The sequence below is a fragment of the Dipodomys spectabilis genome, unplaced genomic scaffold, assembly GCF_019054845.1.
Source record: "Dipodomys spectabilis isolate Male_0828 unplaced genomic scaffold, ASM1905484v1 ptg000054l, whole genome shotgun sequence".
Classification (NCBI taxonomy): domain Eukaryota; kingdom Metazoa; phylum Chordata; class Mammalia; order Rodentia; family Heteromyidae; genus Dipodomys; species Dipodomys spectabilis.
Window position 1 is genome coordinate 6,225,365 of NW_024870731.1, and position 19,119 is coordinate 6,244,483.

General features: G+C 41.6%; 2 protein-coding genes and 3 non-coding genes across 7 annotated transcripts; 1 reads left to right on the forward strand and 4 right to left on the reverse strand.

Annotated features, from left to right (window-relative positions):
- The first annotated feature begins 79 nt into the window (after nucleotides 1-79).
- Nucleotides 80-11,090, forward strand: Glt8d1 (glycosyltransferase 8 domain containing 1). 3 transcript variants are annotated; one of them, XM_042679727.1, is made up of 10 exons: nucleotides 80-167; nucleotides 3,265-3,318; nucleotides 3,403-3,501; nucleotides 6,853-7,066; nucleotides 9,245-9,362; nucleotides 9,560-9,644; nucleotides 9,712-9,824; nucleotides 10,081-10,247; nucleotides 10,338-10,447; nucleotides 10,593-11,090. In XM_042679727.1, exons 2-10 carry the CDS (start codon nucleotides 3,303-3,305, stop codon nucleotides 10,781-10,783), a joined length of 1,113 nt encoding a protein of 370 aa, XP_042535661.1. In that variant the 5' UTR covers nucleotides 80-167; nucleotides 3,265-3,302; the 3' UTR covers nucleotides 10,784-11,090. The 3 variants fall into 3 exon arrangements, with proteins under 3 accessions (XP_042535661.1, XP_042535660.1, XP_042535662.1); XM_042679726.1 differs by lacking the exon at nucleotides 80-167 and adding an exon at nucleotides 288-306; XM_042679728.1 differs by lacking the exon at nucleotides 80-167 and adding an exon at nucleotides 1,170-1,219.
- A 51-nt stretch (nucleotides 11,091-11,141) lies between these two features.
- On the reverse strand, nucleotides 11,142-19,014 carry Gnl3 (G protein nucleolar 3). The gene is made up of 15 exons (XM_042679725.1): nucleotides 18,916-19,014; nucleotides 18,266-18,324; nucleotides 17,710-17,847; nucleotides 17,508-17,618; nucleotides 17,025-17,105; nucleotides 16,477-16,609; nucleotides 15,686-15,795; nucleotides 15,350-15,467; nucleotides 13,954-14,041; nucleotides 13,228-13,402; nucleotides 12,984-13,126; nucleotides 12,772-12,908; nucleotides 12,520-12,689; nucleotides 11,621-11,690; nucleotides 11,142-11,533 (listed from the first exon to the last, which is right to left on the reverse strand). The coding sequence occupies exons 1-15, from the start codon at nucleotides 18,926-18,928 to the stop codon at nucleotides 11,451-11,453; spliced, it is 1,629 nt and encodes a 542-aa protein (XP_042535659.1). The 5' UTR covers nucleotides 18,929-19,014; the 3' UTR covers nucleotides 11,142-11,450.
- Nucleotides 13,454-13,531, reverse strand: LOC122108283. Its single transcript, XR_006147520.1, has one exon. It is a non-coding gene; the product is annotated as a small nucleolar RNA SNORD69 (small nucleolar RNA).
- Nucleotides 15,555-15,636, reverse strand: LOC122108289. The gene has a single exon (XR_006147523.1). It is a non-coding gene; the product is annotated as a small nucleolar RNA SNORD19B (small nucleolar RNA).
- LOC122108282 lies at nucleotides 16,352-16,429 on the reverse strand. Its single transcript, XR_006147519.1, has one exon. It is a non-coding gene; the product is annotated as a small nucleolar RNA SNORD19 (small nucleolar RNA).
- Nucleotides 19,015-19,119: the final 105 nt, after the last annotated feature.

Genomic DNA, 19,119 nt, shown 5'->3' on the forward strand with positions numbered 1-19,119 from the left:
CGCGCTGCGTCTCCATGGCGACGGCGTTTTCTCAGCGAGGACCCCGGCGGCGAGGCTGCCCCGCGGCGCCTGCTGGGCACCTCGCTCTCGCTGCTAGAGCCACACCGTCGGGCTGGGGGCTGTGGTTGTGGCACTGGGCGGCTGCCGCGGAGGTCCTGGGCGAGCAGGTGAGCGAGCTTGGCTCCGAGTGCTGGGGACGCGGGCGGCCTTGCGGAGGGCTGGGGCCTGGGACCTGCGGCGCGGGCGCTGAGCTGGCGGGGCGGGCCGGGGCGCGGGCAGTGGCGGCTCCTCCTCTTCTCAGGGAAGGTAAGGGCGGCCGTGACTAGGGGGGAGGGGGCTGGCTTGTCGGACCTGGCCTTTACCCCATGTGACAGCCTGGCGGGACCCCCATAACGTCACCTCTCCATTCCCCCTGAGCGTAGTAGAGGCCGTAGTTAGAATTAGTAGATCCCCGAGCCGCATCTTTGCAAGAAAAGGCTCGGTCGCATCTCACACCGCTTGGGGAAAGCTGGGTCCCCAGCGGGGGTCCCAAGCTTGGCCCACCGCCCTGTCAGCCAGCTTATCTGATCACAAACCCAGGTTGGGCCTCCCAATGGAGACTGGTTGCCTTAGCCCGTTACAAGGCTGGTGTTTGACTGATCTCAAAAGCTTAGGTCCTCTCGGACATGTGAGGTAGGCGGAGTGGCCATGACCTGTGAACGTCCTCGGAGAATCCAGCCCTTGCTCTCTGCCCTCTGCCATCTATAGGGTCCATCCCTTCGCGCGGGGAGGCCTGTGGTTGCTGCCTGCGTTCACTCTGCCTGCCAGTTCTCCTGGCACGTAGTGTCAGCCGGTGGATCCGGCTGTGACCCAGAGACGGCTCTTGCCTAGAGCACTCAAAAGGAGACGGCCACGTCACTCCCCAAAATCTGCCACGGCTGGATTAGCCTCTGGGGAAATTGGAGGCCTGGTGCTCTGGGAGATGCAGCTCCGCGTGAGGGACGGGTCAAGTTTGTGTTGTAGAGTGGCTGTCACTACTCATGCCTCCAGTAATATGCAGAACCTTTTGTTGCTTTTCTGGTCTCAAAGGAGCCAGTGCAGGGAAGGGCTAGAGTTTATGCTGTCTCCTTCCTTCTTCCCTTGTATTATGCATTTGAAGTGTTTCTCTGTTGTATGTATAAGCAGGTGTATTCCAGCCCTCTTCAAGTGCATTTCGTGGGATGTCAGTTGGTGTAAAGAAGTAAGTTATTAGCCGGGCGCTGGTGGCTCACGCCTGTAATCCTAGCTACTCAGGAGGCTGAGATCTGAGGATCGCGGTTCAAAGCCAGCCCAGGCAAGAAAGACCGTGAGACTCCTATCTCCAATAAGCCACCAGAAAACCGGGAGTGGCGCTGTAGCTCAAGTGGTAGAGCGCTCTCCTTGAGCTGAAGCGCTGAGGGACAGCGCCCAGGCCCAGAGTTCAAGCCCCACGACCGACAAAAAAAAAAAAAAAAGAAGTAAGTTATTTCAACTATAAAATTTAAAGAAAAGGAGAGGTGTGTGTGTTAGGCCTGCCGCTTGAACTCAGAGTCTGGGCTCTGTCCCTGAGCTTTCTTGCTCAAGGCTAGCACTCTTACCATTTGAACCACACCCCCACTTAGGCTTTCTGGTTGTTAATTGGAGATTAGAGTTTCACAGATTTTCTTGCCCATGCTGCTTCTAACAATAAACCTCTGATCTCAGCTTCCTGGGTAACTAGGATTACAGGCGTGAGCCACGGGATCCTAGTTGGCAGATTTCTTTTGAAAGTGAGTGCATACTCCACTGTGGAAAAGGGTTCTAAACGCTAGTGGTTTCTGCTTTGCTCACCTATTTAAGTGCTAGAATTGGGTGTAGGGTTTGGGGTGGTTCCCCTCCTAACTGGAATAGCACAAATTCATGTGTCTCTCAATGCATATTTGTTCTTTTATCTGCCACTAAAAGTGAACCAGCTTTGTACTAGTATGTAACTGGGATTTATTGGAATGAAATTGTTTTATCAAGTCTTGGTGGAAGTTGTCTAAAAACAGATGTTAGAATTTTATCTGAGTTACTCTCAATCTGCTAGCTTCTGTAGGTAAGAGCTCACAATGAGAGACACATGTTATAGGGTATATAATGTGTATGCTTTAGAGATAAAGTTCATTGTTATACTTGAATATGTATTTCTCTGGAAAGAAATGTTTTAAATTGTTCTTTAGGCATACTTTCGCTCGTGTACTCAACACACCCACACTTTACACGCCTTTGGCAATACTAGAACCACATTCTCAGCCCTTTTGGCTTTAGTTTTCAAATAGTATTTTGCATTTATGTCCCACCTGGCCTGGCCTAAGATCCTCCTATTTATGATTTCTGTTTATCTAGGATGACAGGCATGATAATACTACTATGGTATTATCATATCTTCTTGCCATATAGCCTATGTTGGTCTAGAACCTTCCCCTTCCATCTCCTAAGAGATGGGATTACAGGTGTGCATCTTCATACCTGGTTAAATACAACCTTCTTACAAGATGGACAGTCAAGAGAGGAAGGTCAGAAAAAATTCCGTTTTTTTAAAAAGCAGTTTTAGGGCTGGGATGTAGCTCAGTGGCAAAGCGCTTGCCTAGCAAGTGCAACGTCCTGGGTTCGGTCCCCAGTACCAAAAAAGAAAAGACAAAAAAAAAAAAAATACAGTTAAAAAGCAGTTTTAAATTTTTTGAAAGTAACACTTTTACCTTCACATTACTTTGTCATAGACATCTGTGTCTTTTGTGTTCTAACTTAAGGTCTAGGCACTGTCCCTGAGATTTTTTTTTTTTTTGCTCAAGGCTAGGGCTCTACCACTTGAGCCACAGCTCCACTATAGCTTTTTGGTGGTTAACTGGAGATAAGAGTCTCATGGAGTTTCCTGCCTGGACTAGCTTTGAACCCCAGTCCTTAAATCACAGCCTTCTGAGTATCATGAACTACCGGCACCAGGCCATGCCTAAATTGAAGTAAGAATCTTGAGTAAAAATTTATTCCGAAATTAAAAACTCCAGGCTTTTTCCCCTAATAGTGTTTCTTTTGCTTTTCATGTGGTGTCATAGCTAAGGCTATGTATTTTCCCAAGGTATTTGGAAGTTATTTTCCAAGTTCTTAGGAATATCATAAAATTTTCAGACCTAAAAATTGGATTCTTGTAAACTTACTAGTTCAAACAAGTTTCTGGAAGAATAATGTACTTTGTTCCTATGTGAATAAGTGTGTAGGCATTTTGATGACCATTCTTTTGTTTTACAGGATTAATAACTAATATTTATATAAGACAGAAGAAAAAGATGTCGTTCCGTAAAGGTATGTTTGTTCTATCTCTCAATGTTGGTTTTATATTAATCAAAGGCAAGGAGATGTAATTTAGGTTTTTCTCATCTGTTTCAGTAAACATCGTCATCTTGATCTTGGCTGTTGTTCTCTTCTTACTGGTTTTGCATCATAACTTCCTCAGCCTGAGCAGTCTGCTAAGGAATGAGGTTTCAGGTACAGGTACCTTATTAATGCCTTATAAACTGTTGAGAACTTGGGGTTCCTTGTGTCCCATATATTAACTCACATCTCTATGTTAAAAACAACCACCACCACAACAAAACCTTGTTTCTAGGCCTTAGAAGTGCTATAGAAGATTCAAAGGCATGGGTACTTTTTCTATTCTTGGATGCCTTGTACAATATAGTCACTAGCTAAGGATTTGAGCTGACAAAATATTCCTTTCCACCAAATCAAGAACATTACAGAACTTGCTCAGCAGGCTGGGCTTCAGAAGATGGGCAGGAAAGTCTGTCTTTTTTATTTTTTTGGGGTATGGTCGTGGGGCCTGAACTCTGGGCCTGGGTGCTGTCCCTCAGCTGTTCAGCTCAAGGCTAGCGCTCCACCAGTTGAGCCACAGCGCCACTCCTGGCTTTTTTCTTTTTTGCTTATGTGGTGCTCAGGAATCGAACTCAGGGCCTCATGCACGCAAGGCAAACGCTCTACCACTGAGCCACCTTCCCAGCCCAAGTCTGTGAGTCTTATCTCCAGTTAACCAGCAGAAAACCAGAAGCAGCTGTAGCTCAAAAGTGGTAGAGTACTAGCCTTGAGCACAAGCTCAAGGACAGGACCACGTGCTCTGTCACTAGTGTTAAGTCTAGCTACTTTCCTTCAACTGCAACTTTACTTTAACTTGAGCAATCACATCAGGACAGTAGTAATACTACAGAAATCATAAAGGCTTATCAGCTGTTTAAATTATTTATTGTATAATTGTACTGCAAGTTGCTTTAGTTGTTCATACTGCCCCACCTTAATATTGAGAAATGTTTGAGGCATCTGGGTATTTATCAAAATCTTTTTTTTTTTTTTTTGCTGGTTGTGGAGCTTGGCCTGTGGGCTGTCCCTCAGCTCTTCAGCTCAAGGCTAGCGCTCTACCACTTGAGCAACAGCATCACTTCCGGTTTTCTGTTGGTTTATTGGAGAGAAGAGTCTCACAAACTTTCCTGCCTGGGCTGGCTTTGAACTGCAGTCCTCAGATCTCAGTCTTCTGAGTAGCTAGGTATACAAGCATAAGCTACCAGCACCCAGCCTGTCAAGATCATTTTGAAGCCAAGTATGGGGGAACATGCCTGTAATCTCAGCACTCAGGAGGCTGATGCAGGAGGAAGTTTCAGCCTGGGCTACACAGGGAGTCCTTGCCTCAAATAACAAAAAGCCCAAGAGCATTTTTGAATTGCTAATTACCACAGTTGACCAAAGCAAGAAAAGAATAGTAACTTTCCCTAACTTTCTTTTAGTGCTGGTAGAATGCTTGTTTTGTTTTGCTTTGTTTTTGGTGCTGGGGATTAAATTGCAGGCTCTTGTTTATACTAAGCATGTACTATACCACTGAGCTTCAGCTCCAGCTCTGATAGCTTGTTTCATAATTAAAAATGCATGCTTTTGGGCTGGGAATGTAAGCTTAGTGGTAGACTGTTTGTCTAGCATGAATGAAGCCCTGGGTGTGATTCCTCAGTACCATAGAAAAAGCCAGAAGTGGCATTGTGGCTCAAGTGGTAGAGCACTAGCCTTGAGCAAAAACAGCTTAGGGACAGTGCCCAGGCCCTAAGGTCAAGTCCCAGACTGGCAAAAAACCAAAAATTTTTTTAAAAAACTTACATGCTTCTGGTGGAAGTAGTAATGCGGGTACTTTGTTCACTGCTTTATCCCCCTTGCCCAAGAATGATTGCTGACACACTGGTTGTATTCAATAATAGAGTGAATAACTTAATTGACTCAAGATAACCATTATAAAAAATTTAGCCTGGTACCTCCAGTCTCTTTCTTTATGTACATATTTTTTTTCCTGTATAGTTGAGACTATACTAAATTATAATGACATGTTTTTCCTTATGATTTTGCATAAGTATATCATAAGTATATATGATAGTAAAAACTCTTCATACGTGATTTTAGTACCAATAAGATCTCTTGTGTCCAAGGAAATTAACTTATGGTATAATAACTCCCATGCTTTTTAAAACATACAATATTATATATAATATACACATGACTCCCTACCATATAATGCAGAATGCACAGTATGTATGAATATGCTACATATAATTAAAAAGTCTGAGAATCATACCGGAAGGAAGGTTATAAACAATTGTAAATAAAGAAGGAAGTGTGGCTTTTGCCTATAATCCTAGCTACTCAAGAAGTTGAGATTTGAGGATTGAAGTTTGACCCAGCCTGGGCAGGAAAGTTCCATGATACTCTTTATCTCCAATTAAGCACCCAAAGTGGAGCTGTGGCTCAAGTGGTAGAGCACTATCCTTCAGCTAAAATGCTTAAGAGACAGCACCCAGGCCCTGAGTTGATGCCCCAGTTACCAGGACAATAAAAAGGTTACCGAGCAAATTTTTTCAGATGTGCTCATGCACTTTTTCAAAATGTGGTTTGAACTTATTGCTAGGCAAGCAGTCTCCCACTTGACACTCTCCCAGACCTATTTCCTTATTTTTTATGTTTGCTTAGGGCCAGCGTCAGACAGCTATTCTTGCACAGCTGTGATTATACTCCTGGCTTGTTTTTTTTGCAATAAGGTCTTGCTGTTTAACTTTTATTTTTTGCCCATCTCTGCCTCCCTTGTAGCCAGTATTACATATACACACTATCATACCTGGCCCTGCTCTCGTCTAATCCAGAAACTTCTATTAATTTCATGTCTACTTAGGTTTAAAAATAAATATTTCTATGTTTACAAATATAGCAAGCCCTCTACTGCTTAAGCCATGCTCTTAACCCATTTGATGCTTCCAATATTGTCCTTAAAAGAAATAACGACGTGATGATTAGGTCAAAGACCATGTACTTATTTATGATTCTTCATACAAATGGCCACAATATATTTTAGAAAGGTTCTGTTAACTTTTCTAATGCTGTATCAAAGTGTTACATGCCTTTTTTAAATCCTTCCACTTTTCCAAAAGCTTGACTAGAAAAACATAATTTGAGGCTGGTCTAGATACTGAAATTTAATAAGTTAAATTGTCACCATAATCTTCACCATTCCTCTTTCCATGTCTGTCCAAAGCTCATGAGAACCAGGTGCCCAGTGGCTTATGTGTTTCACTCTAGCTACTTAGGAGTCTGAGATCTAGTGGATCAAGATTCATGGTCAGCTCAGGCAGAAAAGCACCCTAAACTCATTCTATGAGCCCAGCAAAAACTGGCTCAAAGAGTAGTACACCAGCTATCAAGTGCTAAAGTTCAAAACCTCTTACTGCAAAAAAAAAACCCAAAAACAAAAAACAAACAAACAAAAAAACCCCACGAGATTGTTTTATCCTAGTGCCTGCTTTTGTATGCTCTTTTCAGATTCAGGAATTCTGGGGCTTCAGCCTATTGCCTTTGTCCCCAATGCTCCTCGACATCTGGTAGATAGGAGAGGAGAGGAGATTCCTGTGGTCATTGCTGCATCTGAAGACAGGCTTGGAGGGGCCATTGCAGCCATAAACAGTGTTCAGCACAACACTCACTCCAATGTGATTTTCTACATTGTTACCCTAAACAACACAGCAGACCATCTGCGGTGAGTTTTCATTGCATGATTCAGCTTCTAATGGATGCTCTAGAGTAGGCCAGCTGCCAATTCATGAACTGTCTTAGAGTATACGTGTTTACATAATTGAGGTTATGACAATGTAAGATGCATGGGACATTTTTCCACATGACTGTATAAACAGGAATACTGTAAAGAACTTATGCCAAGAAGTAAACAAATTATCACTATTCCTATTACTACTGAGTTGCTGTTTCAGCAATAAGACTGATGGTTTCATGCTAATGTGGTGAGGTTGCAAGCAAATACTGATCCAAGTCTTAGAGTGTATTGATTAGGGGAACCTTGTAGCCCATTTTTCCTCCGCAATTAGAGTAAAAATACTCAATTTAGAGGTTGTGGCAAATGAAAGAGAAATTAGATAGAATACTTAGTTGGGCAAGATGGCTTAAGCCTGTAATTCTAGCTAGCCACTTGGGAGGCAGAGATCAGGGGACTATAGTTGAAGGTCAGCTGAGGCAAAATGGTGGGCATGAGCTTTCAGGGGAAGCACATCTGGGTTATTCCCTAGCAACATGGGGAAATCACAAGCAGAAGGACCAGCCAAAGCTGGCCTGGAACCTATCTATAAAACAACAAATGCTACTTAAACCCAAGTGAGAGTATTCATGCTTTGGTACTGGCACCAAAAGAAAAGACTAGAAGTGTGTTAACATGGTAGAGTGCTTTGCACAGCCTCTGTTCTACCCAGTACTAACAAAAACACACCTACCTCATAGTAATTGCTTGTAAGTCTTAACATTTTACTTATAGTTAATGCAAACACAATGGACTCTCATTTGTGAAAATTAAAGTTTATTACAAGAAACTGCTTAACATTTACCTGTGTTCTGAAACATGAACTATCATATGGCTATCTCCATGGCTCATGTTTAGTTTATGAAAGCTACTGTGACTTCAGAACCCTTGGAAGATGTAGAACCATACTGCATTAAAATACACCATAGAAATGACACTAAATGTTCCCCAAATGCTTACTTAAAATAGATGACAAGAAATGTGTTTACTTCTTCAGGTTCTTAACAGAGCTTCAGACTTCAGTGAAGCACGAATTACTTAGGGTTGTCATGGTGAATTAATTCATTATATAGGTAACAGACTACTTGCTAGCCTGTTACCTTTCACTACCATTGCAATTTGGGGGCAAGTACTGAATTTGAACTCAAGATCTTGTACTTGCTAGGCAGGCACTCTTGAACCACAACTCCTTTTTTTTGCACTGATTATTTTTTGACAGGGTCTTTTTTAAAACCTTGTCCCATGTTTGGACTATGATTTTTACTTTTTTGGGGGTGGGGGTTCACAGGCTTGAACTCAGGGCCTAGGCCCTGTTCCTAAGCTTTTTCACTCAAGGCTAGCACTCTAGCACTTCTTTCAGGAATATAATTTTCTTGCACTTGCTGGATTCTTGTATGAGATTCCCATGCCCAGCTTTTTTCTTTTGGGGGTGGGAAATGGTACTTCAGTACTGTCTTGGTCTCCTCATTACAGGATCCAGCCACTGGTATCTACCACTACCACTACTCTTTGACTTTTTTTTTCCCCAGGGTATTTGGAAAGTTAAGAATTGAATCTCTGGGGGCTGGGAAGGTGGCTCAGTGGTAGAGCGCTTGCCTTGTATGCCAAAGGCACCACATAAGCAAAAAAAGAAAAAAGCCCGAAGTGGCGCTGTGGCTCAAGTGGTAGAGCGCTAGCCTTGAGCTGAAGAGCTGAGGGACAGCACCCAGGCCCAGAGTTCAGGCCCCACGACCGGACCAAAAAAAAAAAAACAAACAAAAAATAACAAAGAATTGAATCTCTGGCCAGGCATGGTAGTGCACATTTGTAATTCCAGTACTTGGTAGATTGAGGCAGGTGGCTTGAAATACTGGATACATATGTAGCCTGGGCAGTGCCATAACCTACGCTCCCCAAAATTGAGTCATCCATGTGTTGGTGGCTACAGAGTCTTAGTTGACAGCCAATTATGGTAGCAATACCTACATTTCAGATAAAAAACCAAGGAAGGAACATGGAAACACGTTTGTTACTACTGAATTTTAAAGCATAGTGTATGCCCTCATTAGAAAAGGATAAGGTTATGTATGGCTTGGAAATATGACTATTTAAAGCTGAAATGCAGCCCTCACCCCCTTTTTTTAAAATCAGGTCCTGGCTCAACAGTGGTTCTCTGAAAAGCATCAAGTACAAAATTGTGAATTTTGACACTAAACTTTTGGAAGGGAAAATAAAGGAGGATCCTGACCAGGGGGAATCTATGAAACCAGTGAGTTCCCTGTATCTGTTAGTACGTGGGCATTATTTTAGAATACTGTGGGTATAGTACAAGTCAGTCCCTGGGGACCAAATCCAGAGGGTGCTAAGATTCCTTTAGTTATGCAAGGTCTCAGATGTCTTTGTAGCTTCTATGTAAATAAAAGTATAGCCACTAGATCCTATGTCAATGTTCCTTTCCTTTTCTAGTTAATCTTTGCAAGATTCTACTTGCCAATCCTGGTGCCCAGTGCAAAGAAGGCCATATACATGGATGATGATGTGATTGTGCAAGGTATTAAAGATGGGAGGAACAGGGAATCTTAAGGGACTGCGGAATGTCTTAACCATATCCATTTCAGGTGATATTCTTGCCCTGTACAATACACCACTGAAGCCAGGACACGCTGCTGCATTTTCAGATGACTGTGATTCAACTTCCACTAAAGTTCTCATCCGTGGAGCAGGGAACCAGGTATACAACTTTAATGTGAAGGAATGGCAAATTTAGGGAACTCATTTCTGATATATCACTTATTTCATAATTATTTCCCCTCCAAACTCGTTTTCCTGTTGTTTCATTTATAAACACAACAACCTAATTCTTGAACATCTGTTTTGTGAAGCCAGTCCTAAAAGTCACTTTTGTTAGTAAAAACCCAAGAAGCCAATTTTTAGCCAGCTTATTTTTGCTAGCTAGAAACTATTTTTGTTCCTGTTTGTGTTTTCAGTACAATTACATTGGCTATCTTGACTATAGAAAGGAAAGAATTCGGAAGCTTTCCATGAAAGCCAGCACATGTTCCTTTAATCCTGGAGTTTTTGTTGCAAATCTGACAGAATGGAAGAGACAGAATATAACTAACCAGCTGGAAAAATGGATGAAACTCAATGTAGAGTAAGTAACTGGAATTTTCAAACTCTTGGATTTCAACTAACAGGATTTGGTCAGTATTGTTCACTAACATTTGTTGTCTGCTCCACCAAGAGAGGGACTCTACAGAACACTGGCTGGCAGCATTACAACACCTCCTCTGCTTATTGTATTTTATCAACAGCACTCCACAATTGACCCCATGTGGAATGTCCGGCACCTTGGTAAGTACAAGTAAAATCAGCAATTAGTATGTAAAGACAGGCCTGTCCTGAGATGAAAAATGTGTAGTTATCTTAAATTTTTGGTAGCTTAGTATGGCTGCCTAATGAGTGGTACAATCACATTGTTCTTTCTCTCAACTGTAAGGTTCCAGTGCTGGAAAACGGTATTCGCCCCAGTTTGTAAAGGCTGCCAAGTTACTCCATTGGAATGGACACTTTAAGCCATGGGGAAGAACTGCTTCATACATAGACATATGGGAAAAATGGTACATTCCAGATCCAACAGGCAAATTCAGCCTAATCCGAAGACATACAGAGATGTCAAACATAAAGTAAAATAGAATAAACTATAACCATTTCTCAGGAAATCCTGTTGGATCCATGTGTGGCCATGCTAGGCTTCCATGCCTATGTGGAGCAATCCACAAATGAGATGTTTCAGAAGTTCAGTAAAAATACCAAATTGCCTTGTTTGGCAAAGACTGTCCATCTCTGTCTCACCAAGTGTTGCCTACCACAATGCTCATTGACCAGAATGGACTAAGGCTGGTAACTAAGTATAAAGCTAATTTAAGAACTGCTGCTTGGTTTTAATTTTGTAACCTGTGGCCTCATCTGTAAATAAAACCTACTTTTTTTCCCCCCCAAGACTGTGCTTCCAGGAGACTTCTTTTTATGCAGAAGACACTTTTTAAACAGTTTTGATTGTTTAATGTCATATATACACCATGATCCATATTAACAAAATTACAGCCCATGTCATACCAAAATAGAAAAGAACAAAGTTCCTTTCCTGGGCAAAGGGTAGATGGCTGAAATCCCAACACTTCATAGATATAGGCAGGAAGATCACAATTTGGGGAAACCCTAGGCTACAGTCTCCAAAAACTAAAATTAAGACCATGAGCCAAGCCCCAGAGGCTCCTAATTCTAGCTACTCTACAGGCTGAGAGCTAGGGAATTATGATTTGAGTTCATCTCCATAAATAAAGAGATGAGTTGTTTATACATAATCTGTGCTGAAGTCATAAGCATCATCCTCTTTAGTAATTTTATCCAAAACAAATGATCTTGCAGATGGTTCACCTAAATTGGAGAAAAATAAAATGAAGCTTTATACAAAAAAGTAAAACCAATTTGTGTCAATGGGCTGCTTTCTTGCAATCGACTCACCTGCTAAAGATTTTTCAGGCAGTAGTTCCTCTGTTATCTCTTTCACAGGAGACTTGTTGGAGATCTCTTCCTGTGAGACACAGAAATGATTAAGGATTGGCAGATCATAGTCTCATCTGTACCAATTAGTACCTAAAAAAAAATTAGTCAAAATACAAAACAATTTGTATTGTCAAAGCTCATGGAATTCACAAACTATATAGACCATGATGATAACGATGTGCCTTGTAAAGGTTAAAATGTGTTTGTGACTCTATCACTATTGCACAATATTGTGAAACGTGGAATTTACGTAATCACCTAATCTCAATTTAACGAAAAAAAAAAAAAAATGGAGAGAAGGATGGGTTAGGAGGGATGGCTGACAATGTTGTCAGATACCTTGTATTCATATACTATTTTGTAAAACAGGAACTTTTTTGTGTGACTACTTAAAGATAGCAGTAACTACAAAGTCTCACAGACTTCCTGCCCCAGCTGGCTTCAAACTGCTATGCTCACATTTCATCCTCTCAAGTAGCTAAAGATTACAGTGGTGCCTAACAAACACATACAGGTACTTAAGTACAATGCACCCCTTTCATTTTTCTCTCCCATCCCTCCCCAGGTTGAGAATCAAATACGTAGTAATCAAATCTGTAGTAAACTATGTAACATTTGAAAATGTCCAGTAAAAATATATGCCAGTGAAAAATGCACTACTAAAACTGGCAGAATAAAACAAAAAAACCCAAAAACAATTAGTCTTGGAAGGTTATACATATCAGGTAAACTTCAGACTAGTGATTTAAAAAAAAAAAAGCCCTCAAATATCTAAGTTTTACAGTATTTTCTAGCTGATTAAAAATTTGTCTCTAGCCTTTCACATCACACATTTATTCTACAAAATTTGAGCTTACATCAACTTCTTTGTTGTGCACACTCTCCTGGCCATTGACTATGTTATCCTTCTGTTTGCTCTCTTTCTGTTTTGGCAATTCTTCAGCTATGTCAGTTTCCTCTGTTATTCCATTTGTCAAACCCGAAGAGCAGAAAAGGATGCTGTTGGCTAAACTGGGGTTCCTAATGGCTACAAAAAGAACAAAGTCCACATAAATAGGTAAAGTCTATTTTGCCAGCAGATAAAAAGAGCAGTGAAACACAAATCTCACCTTGTATACTATGTGCATTGTTCTTCTCTAGTTCTTCCAGATTAAAGCCCTTTCTCATGTTTGCCACAGTATTCTCATTAAAATGTGGAGAAAGAGTCCAGGATGCAGGAGGATGGCAATGGTAACCTAATGATGCACTGGTATTAAAAACAGTATGTCAAAAAAAATTTTTTTTTGGTGGGCACCAAAATACCACCAAAATGAGGCCTTACCCTGTCCATTCAGACCATAGCAGCTTAGCAGCAGCTTCAATATTCAGGCTTCCACCTTTTTGGTGCAGACCTCTTCTCTGAGCAAGTGTTGCAAAAAACTCCTGCGAATTCTTATAGTTTGGGACAGTGTATTTTAGGACTACCTTAAAAACACAACACAAAATTTTCACTTATCTGCTACAGTGATAGGTTGTAAGATTTACAGGAAATTGGCGATGTCAAGCGAAATAGGGAGTTCTTTTACCTGCCGAGCATCAGCCTGGGACAGGATGGCACTGGCAAATTCCACTGGTTTTAGCGATTCAATGCTTGTTGGACTCCGAAGAGCAAGTGCAGCAGAGGAGTTAAGTGGTGAGACGATGAAACTTGGACTGTCTATGACAGTGATTTGTTTGTCCAACGGCACAATTTGCATGTTTCTGAAACAACAATGGAATTAATGGCACTGGTTTATAGAGGGCAAAAGACATAACATGAAGCTCAGGGTTGGATTGAACAAAACTCAACACAGCGAGTCAGATCCAATTTATCATCATTTGCTTCATGATTTTGTCCTTGCTTGGCAGGTGCTCTTATACTTGAGCCATAATCCCCAGCCTAAACTTTATTTCTTGAGGCAATTCCCCACCACTTACATGACAGGTGCTAAGTTTGCTTGCCAGTATGCTAGTAAACTTATTTGCGCTATGCCACCAGCTTCCTTCTCCTTAGAGAACAGTATGAATGAAAAAGCTTTGTCTTTGCAAAGGCTGAACTGTAACTTGTGTTCTTCTGTTTCTGCTTTTTAAGCAGTGGGGATTACAGTTGTACATCATATCCAGCTTCAGTTTTTAATTTTTCTCTCAAACTAAATTGTGGGCAGCCAAGACTTTATTAGCTCTTTACTTTTTAAAAGCTTTCCTCAATAGAACCAAAATAAAGTCTTTTTTACAATAAAAAAAATTTAAATTATTAAAACAGCTCAATTTACCTTGTAAGCCCCATAGCTATACCAACATTACATATCCGTTCTTGTTTCAAGCTATTAATGATGCTGCTTTTCCCCACATTTGGGAAACCTACAATTAAATGGAAATACACATGTATATTAGTCTGAAATTTATAAATTTTCCATTGCAAAATTCTATTTGCCTGGTGTTCGGAACTGGATTAGTATCCTCACTTCAGTCCAATCATCTTTTTTTTTTTGGGGGGGGGCCTATACTAGGGGTTTGAATTTGAGACCAAATACTCTTGTTGGTATTCTACCAATTGAATCATGCCTCCACTTTCAGCTGTTACTGGTTATACTGCAAAGAAGCTCATCTGTTATGCCCAGGCTGGCCTCAAATCCAGATTTCTCAAGTCTGTCACCTGAGCAGCTAGGATTATAGGCATGAGCCATGGGCACCCAGCAACTCCTTAATTTCTTGCACATTAACTTGTGAAAGGGCAAGAAAGGCTTAAACCAAGAATATGCATATATTCACTTGTAGAGCTGGGGATCAAATCCAATACCCCACTAATGCTAGGCAAATACTTCACCACTGATCTACACTCCAGCTACCAAGTTTTTGGGTTTTTTTTTTTGTCGGTCATGGGGCTTGACTCTGGGCCTCAGTGCTGTCCCTCAGCTCTTCAGTTCAAGGCTAGATTACCACTTGAGCCACTTCTGGCCTTTTCTGCTTATGTGGTGCTGAGGAATTAAACCCAGGGACTCATGCATGCAAGGCAAGCACTCTACCACTGAGCTACCTTCCCAGCCCCTACCATTACTTAGGAGGCTGCAGAAAGTCTAAAAGACTCTTCTCTCCAATAAACTAAAAAAGCCAGAAGTCTATCTGTGGCTCAAGTGGTAGAACTCAATAAGGAAAAAAGCTCAGGAGCAGTGCCCAGCCCCAGGATTAATGGGGGGTGGGGGAGGGAGGATAAACTTTTTTTTTGGGGGGGGGGGGGGGGGGGTCCAGTCGTGGGTCCTGAACTCTGGGCCTGGGCGCTGTCCCTCAGCTCTTCAGCTCAAGGCCAGTGCTCTACCACTTGAGCCACAATGCCACTTCCGGCTTTTTTCTTTTTTGCTTATGTGGTGCTGAGGAATTGAACCCAGGGCCTCATGCATGCAAGGCAAGCGCTCTACCACTGAGCCACCTTCCCAGCCCGGATAAACTCTTTTCAATGCCTAATCTTAACAAAGAAATGAACCTAGTAGCAATTAGGCCCCCCCCCTTTTGTGTCTGTCCTGGGGCTCAAACTCAGGGCTATAAGCTTTTTTTGCTCAAGTTAAGTGCTTTACCACTTTCAAGCTCCACTTTGAAGACCTTGGTTTCACAATAGACATTCTTATTTAACCTGGTAAAAATCTTTAAGAGGTAAACTATTATAAAACTCACCAATCACTCCAACTTGAATAGCTCTGCCGTAAGTCTCCTGTAAACTTCCAAGAAGTTTCCAAAGGCTTTCTCTACCAAAGCAGACCTTGCTTTTGAATGGAGCCGTTTTTTTCTTTACCTTGAAACATTATTCCAATTAGGTTAATTATTGTGTTAACTCATAGGTAAATGGACAAAGTCAAGCATCAGAGCCTAGCTCTTAAATGTCTAGCTGAAATCAGAGTTGGATCTTACTATTTTTTCACTTTAAAATCAATATTTTGTTTCACATCATATTTCAACCATCCAAATTCTGAAAGAACCACCTTTCCCATCCCTAACATTAAAAGTATATACCTTGGTTATTTTTTTGTTCTTCGGAATTGTTGAGGCTTTGAACACCACTGTTGGTAATTCTTTCTTCAAATAATTTAGCCAGTTCTCCAAATTCTCCTTTGGTACTAGATCTAATAGGAATTAAGGATAAGACAAATGGCTTCAAGCTAGGCATTTTTGTCAAATACAGATTTGAATATTATTTACCTTATCCCAGGCTTTCCACCACAAAAGAACTAATTACAAAACGAGGACAGGGTAAGTTTCCTATTATGCTGTCCAAACAAGATCAACATCTATACTACACTCGTATATTTCAATTCCTACACAACTCATGCATTATAATCCTACAGCTGTTTTCTGGATTTACCCTCAGCTAAAAAAAAAATCTTGTTTCTTGACTAGTGACTTTTCATCTTGTCCCCACATTGTGCCACAAGTCTCTTGAGTTTTTCTAAATATTTGTCACCCAAATCCCTTGACTACATAACACTGGTCAGATGGGAGATTCTGGCACATCATCATTTTTTATTGAAATAAGACTACATGGCAAACAGGATGAACAAGCTCACATCCTTAAAGTGTTAAAAGTACTGAATGGCAAACAATATACCAGCTGAATCACTTGTAGAAACCACCTTCTTCCCAATGCCCAGCACTGTCTTTGGCATACAAGAGGACACACACTGGTTTGTTGAGGTCAGAGTTGGATCTTATCAGTCTTCAGTGATAGTCAAGACTGTTCAGATGTTTTCCTCATACCTCAATCAGTGTACTCACAAGGACTCACAATGAAGATCCCCTTTCCTCACCTGATTTATTTAATACAAGTACTAGCTTTTTAAGTCCATTCTGAACAACAGCCTCTTCTACCTGAGGACACCTGCAACCAAGAGGATCTCTGGCATCCAATACCTCCAACAGAACATCTGAGACTTCAATTACCTGTCAAAGAATAAACAATCAGAACAGCATTCCTGTGGGAACACTCAAATTTAGCTCTCTGCTATCATCTACCTGGCAACAAAGTGAGTTCAGAGTTGGATCTCATATCTTCATTTTGGTATGAAGAATGTGCACACTCATCATTTCTCACAGGAAAAGTAAAGTATGTAAGCATCTTAGAAACCTGATAGATATGGATTTACAAATGTAAATAACCCCAACTCTATAGTTTGATAGACCTTCTGGCCTTCCTGAGAGGTCTGAGGAATAATTATGCTAAGATTATATCACCTACTTCCTTCAATTAGTTTTCAACATTTCCTCCTTTACATGGCTGGTGTCAGGTCAAGGAATGACCCATGTCAATTTTCAATATCTCATTACCATTATTAGACACTGACCTAGACTGAGATACCTTTTTAAGTTCCTGACAGTGTAACTTCTTTGGATTCTGTTTGGCCAACTTGGCTTTCTTTGTTTTGCACTGTCCAAATTCCTAAAAGGGCACAAAGATTAGAAGGAAACACACAATTAAGACTATATCAGTTGCAAGTTATATCTTCACATTTTTCTTTAATAGCTTAGAGTCTGAGGGTCTGCACATGGTGGCGGCACCTCTGCAATCCCAATTATTTGGGAGGCATAGGTAGGACAATCCCAGGGCACCCTTGGCAAAAATATTCTTAACAATATCTACAAAATAAGCAAAAGCAAAAAGGGATAGGTGTGGCTTAAGTGCTAAAGCACTTACCTTGTAAATGTTAAAGGTTCTGAAATCAAACCCAAGTCTAGTGCTCTCCTCGATAGAGTCTATCTTCTGCCCAAGACCCACTAGACTACATGTAAGTTTTTATTTGTGCCTCAAAACTCATCTTCCACTTTTAGAAGGATACCTTACCTCCTCTGGCTTCTCATCAGATGGCTTCTCATCAGGGTTAGTTTCAAGTTTCCTTTTCATTCCTTGTTCTTTCTGTCTATCAAGTTTCTCCTGCTGTTTTAGTTCTTCAAGCTGTGTCCAAACAGTAAGAAAAATGAGTCAGTGTTTTTACTTTGAAAAAAACTCACCCACACATGATTACTTAAAATTTCAGCTAACTTACCAGTTGTTTCCTTAGCTCCGCCTCCCGAAGAACAGCCTCTTTAAAAGGAGCACTGTTTGGAACTCCTAAGTCTTTCTTAGGTTTCTTGTGACCCCGTTTTTTAGCTTCTTTCCTTAATTTTCGATGGTGTTCTCTAATCTATTAGGAAAACAATCATTTTGCAAAAGTATTTTTAAACAGGAGTAAATGATCTAGCTACAGTTATGACTCTAAAATGAGAAAAATGGAGCTTTAATTGGCACAATAAAGTATGCATGTAATAAAGCCACAAAAAAAAGAACGTTAAAAAGAGGCTCTCCTCCCACATGCTGGGGACTATACTTCTAGGTACTTAGAAGGCAGATCTAAAAATTGAGCCAGGAGCAGCAAAGTCTATGAGACTCATCTCCAATTACCCACTAAAAAGCCAGGGAACTTGGCTCAAGTGGTAGAGCATCAGCCTTGAGGGGGAAAAGCTAAAATGAATCATTAATTTAGTTTTACCTTCAGAGGAGAAACGAGACAGAAATCAGTAGAATGATATACTGGGTATGACGCTCTAAACAACAATACGTACCTTTTTTTGGATTTTATACCGCTTATGGCAGGTCATTCGTTTACTTGCTTTCTTCAACTCTATATTTAAAAAAAATAGACCAGTCACAAATGATCTGTAAGTGGTTTTCGGTGATTCCACTATGCTATTATGTCCAGTCCTGTGTTATTACATTAGTTATTGATCTAACGTTAAGAACTGAGAAGTGCGGAATACAAACATGAATGTCATTTTCAAATCCCAAGATGATACAGCCGATCGGAGCCGGTTTCCCCACAACGACCCTTCCTCTATTAGAATGGGATCACACGCAGAAGCGTTGAGTCCCAAGCGGCAGCCACTCGTGCTAAACGCGTCGGCGAGGGGGCTCATAGCTTCAACCCCCAAAGCAAAAAGCGGCCTGAAATCAGGCTCGGACGGTATCTCACAAAAACTGGCCCTTGGCCTCCCCCATCCTCCGGACCCCGGTCTTCCTCCCACAAAGGAAATCCGCAGTTGACCATCGGATTGGCGAAGCGCCGCGCCGTTCCACCCCACAGAGAGAAGGCCTCCCCCCAATTCCACAGCCTATTTTCGCAGAGCCCAAACCAAAGAGCGCCACACTGCGCGGCCGACTACCAGAAATCAACAGATACAGGGTCTCTCCAAACCCGCCATTGGCCTCCACTCACTCGGCCGCTTCATGGTGGCTGGGAAGTAGCAGGGGCAGCAACCTCGAGAACGTTCCTCCGCCTGCGCCACGTGCGAACTGAAGATGGGGCCGGGGAGGAACGAACGTCACGCACTTACGCTACTGCCGTAAAGTGCGGCTCCGTCCTTCCGCGTGCACGCGCACGTAGTGTCGCTAAGTCTCAGGCTCGCTTGGCGGCCCGGGG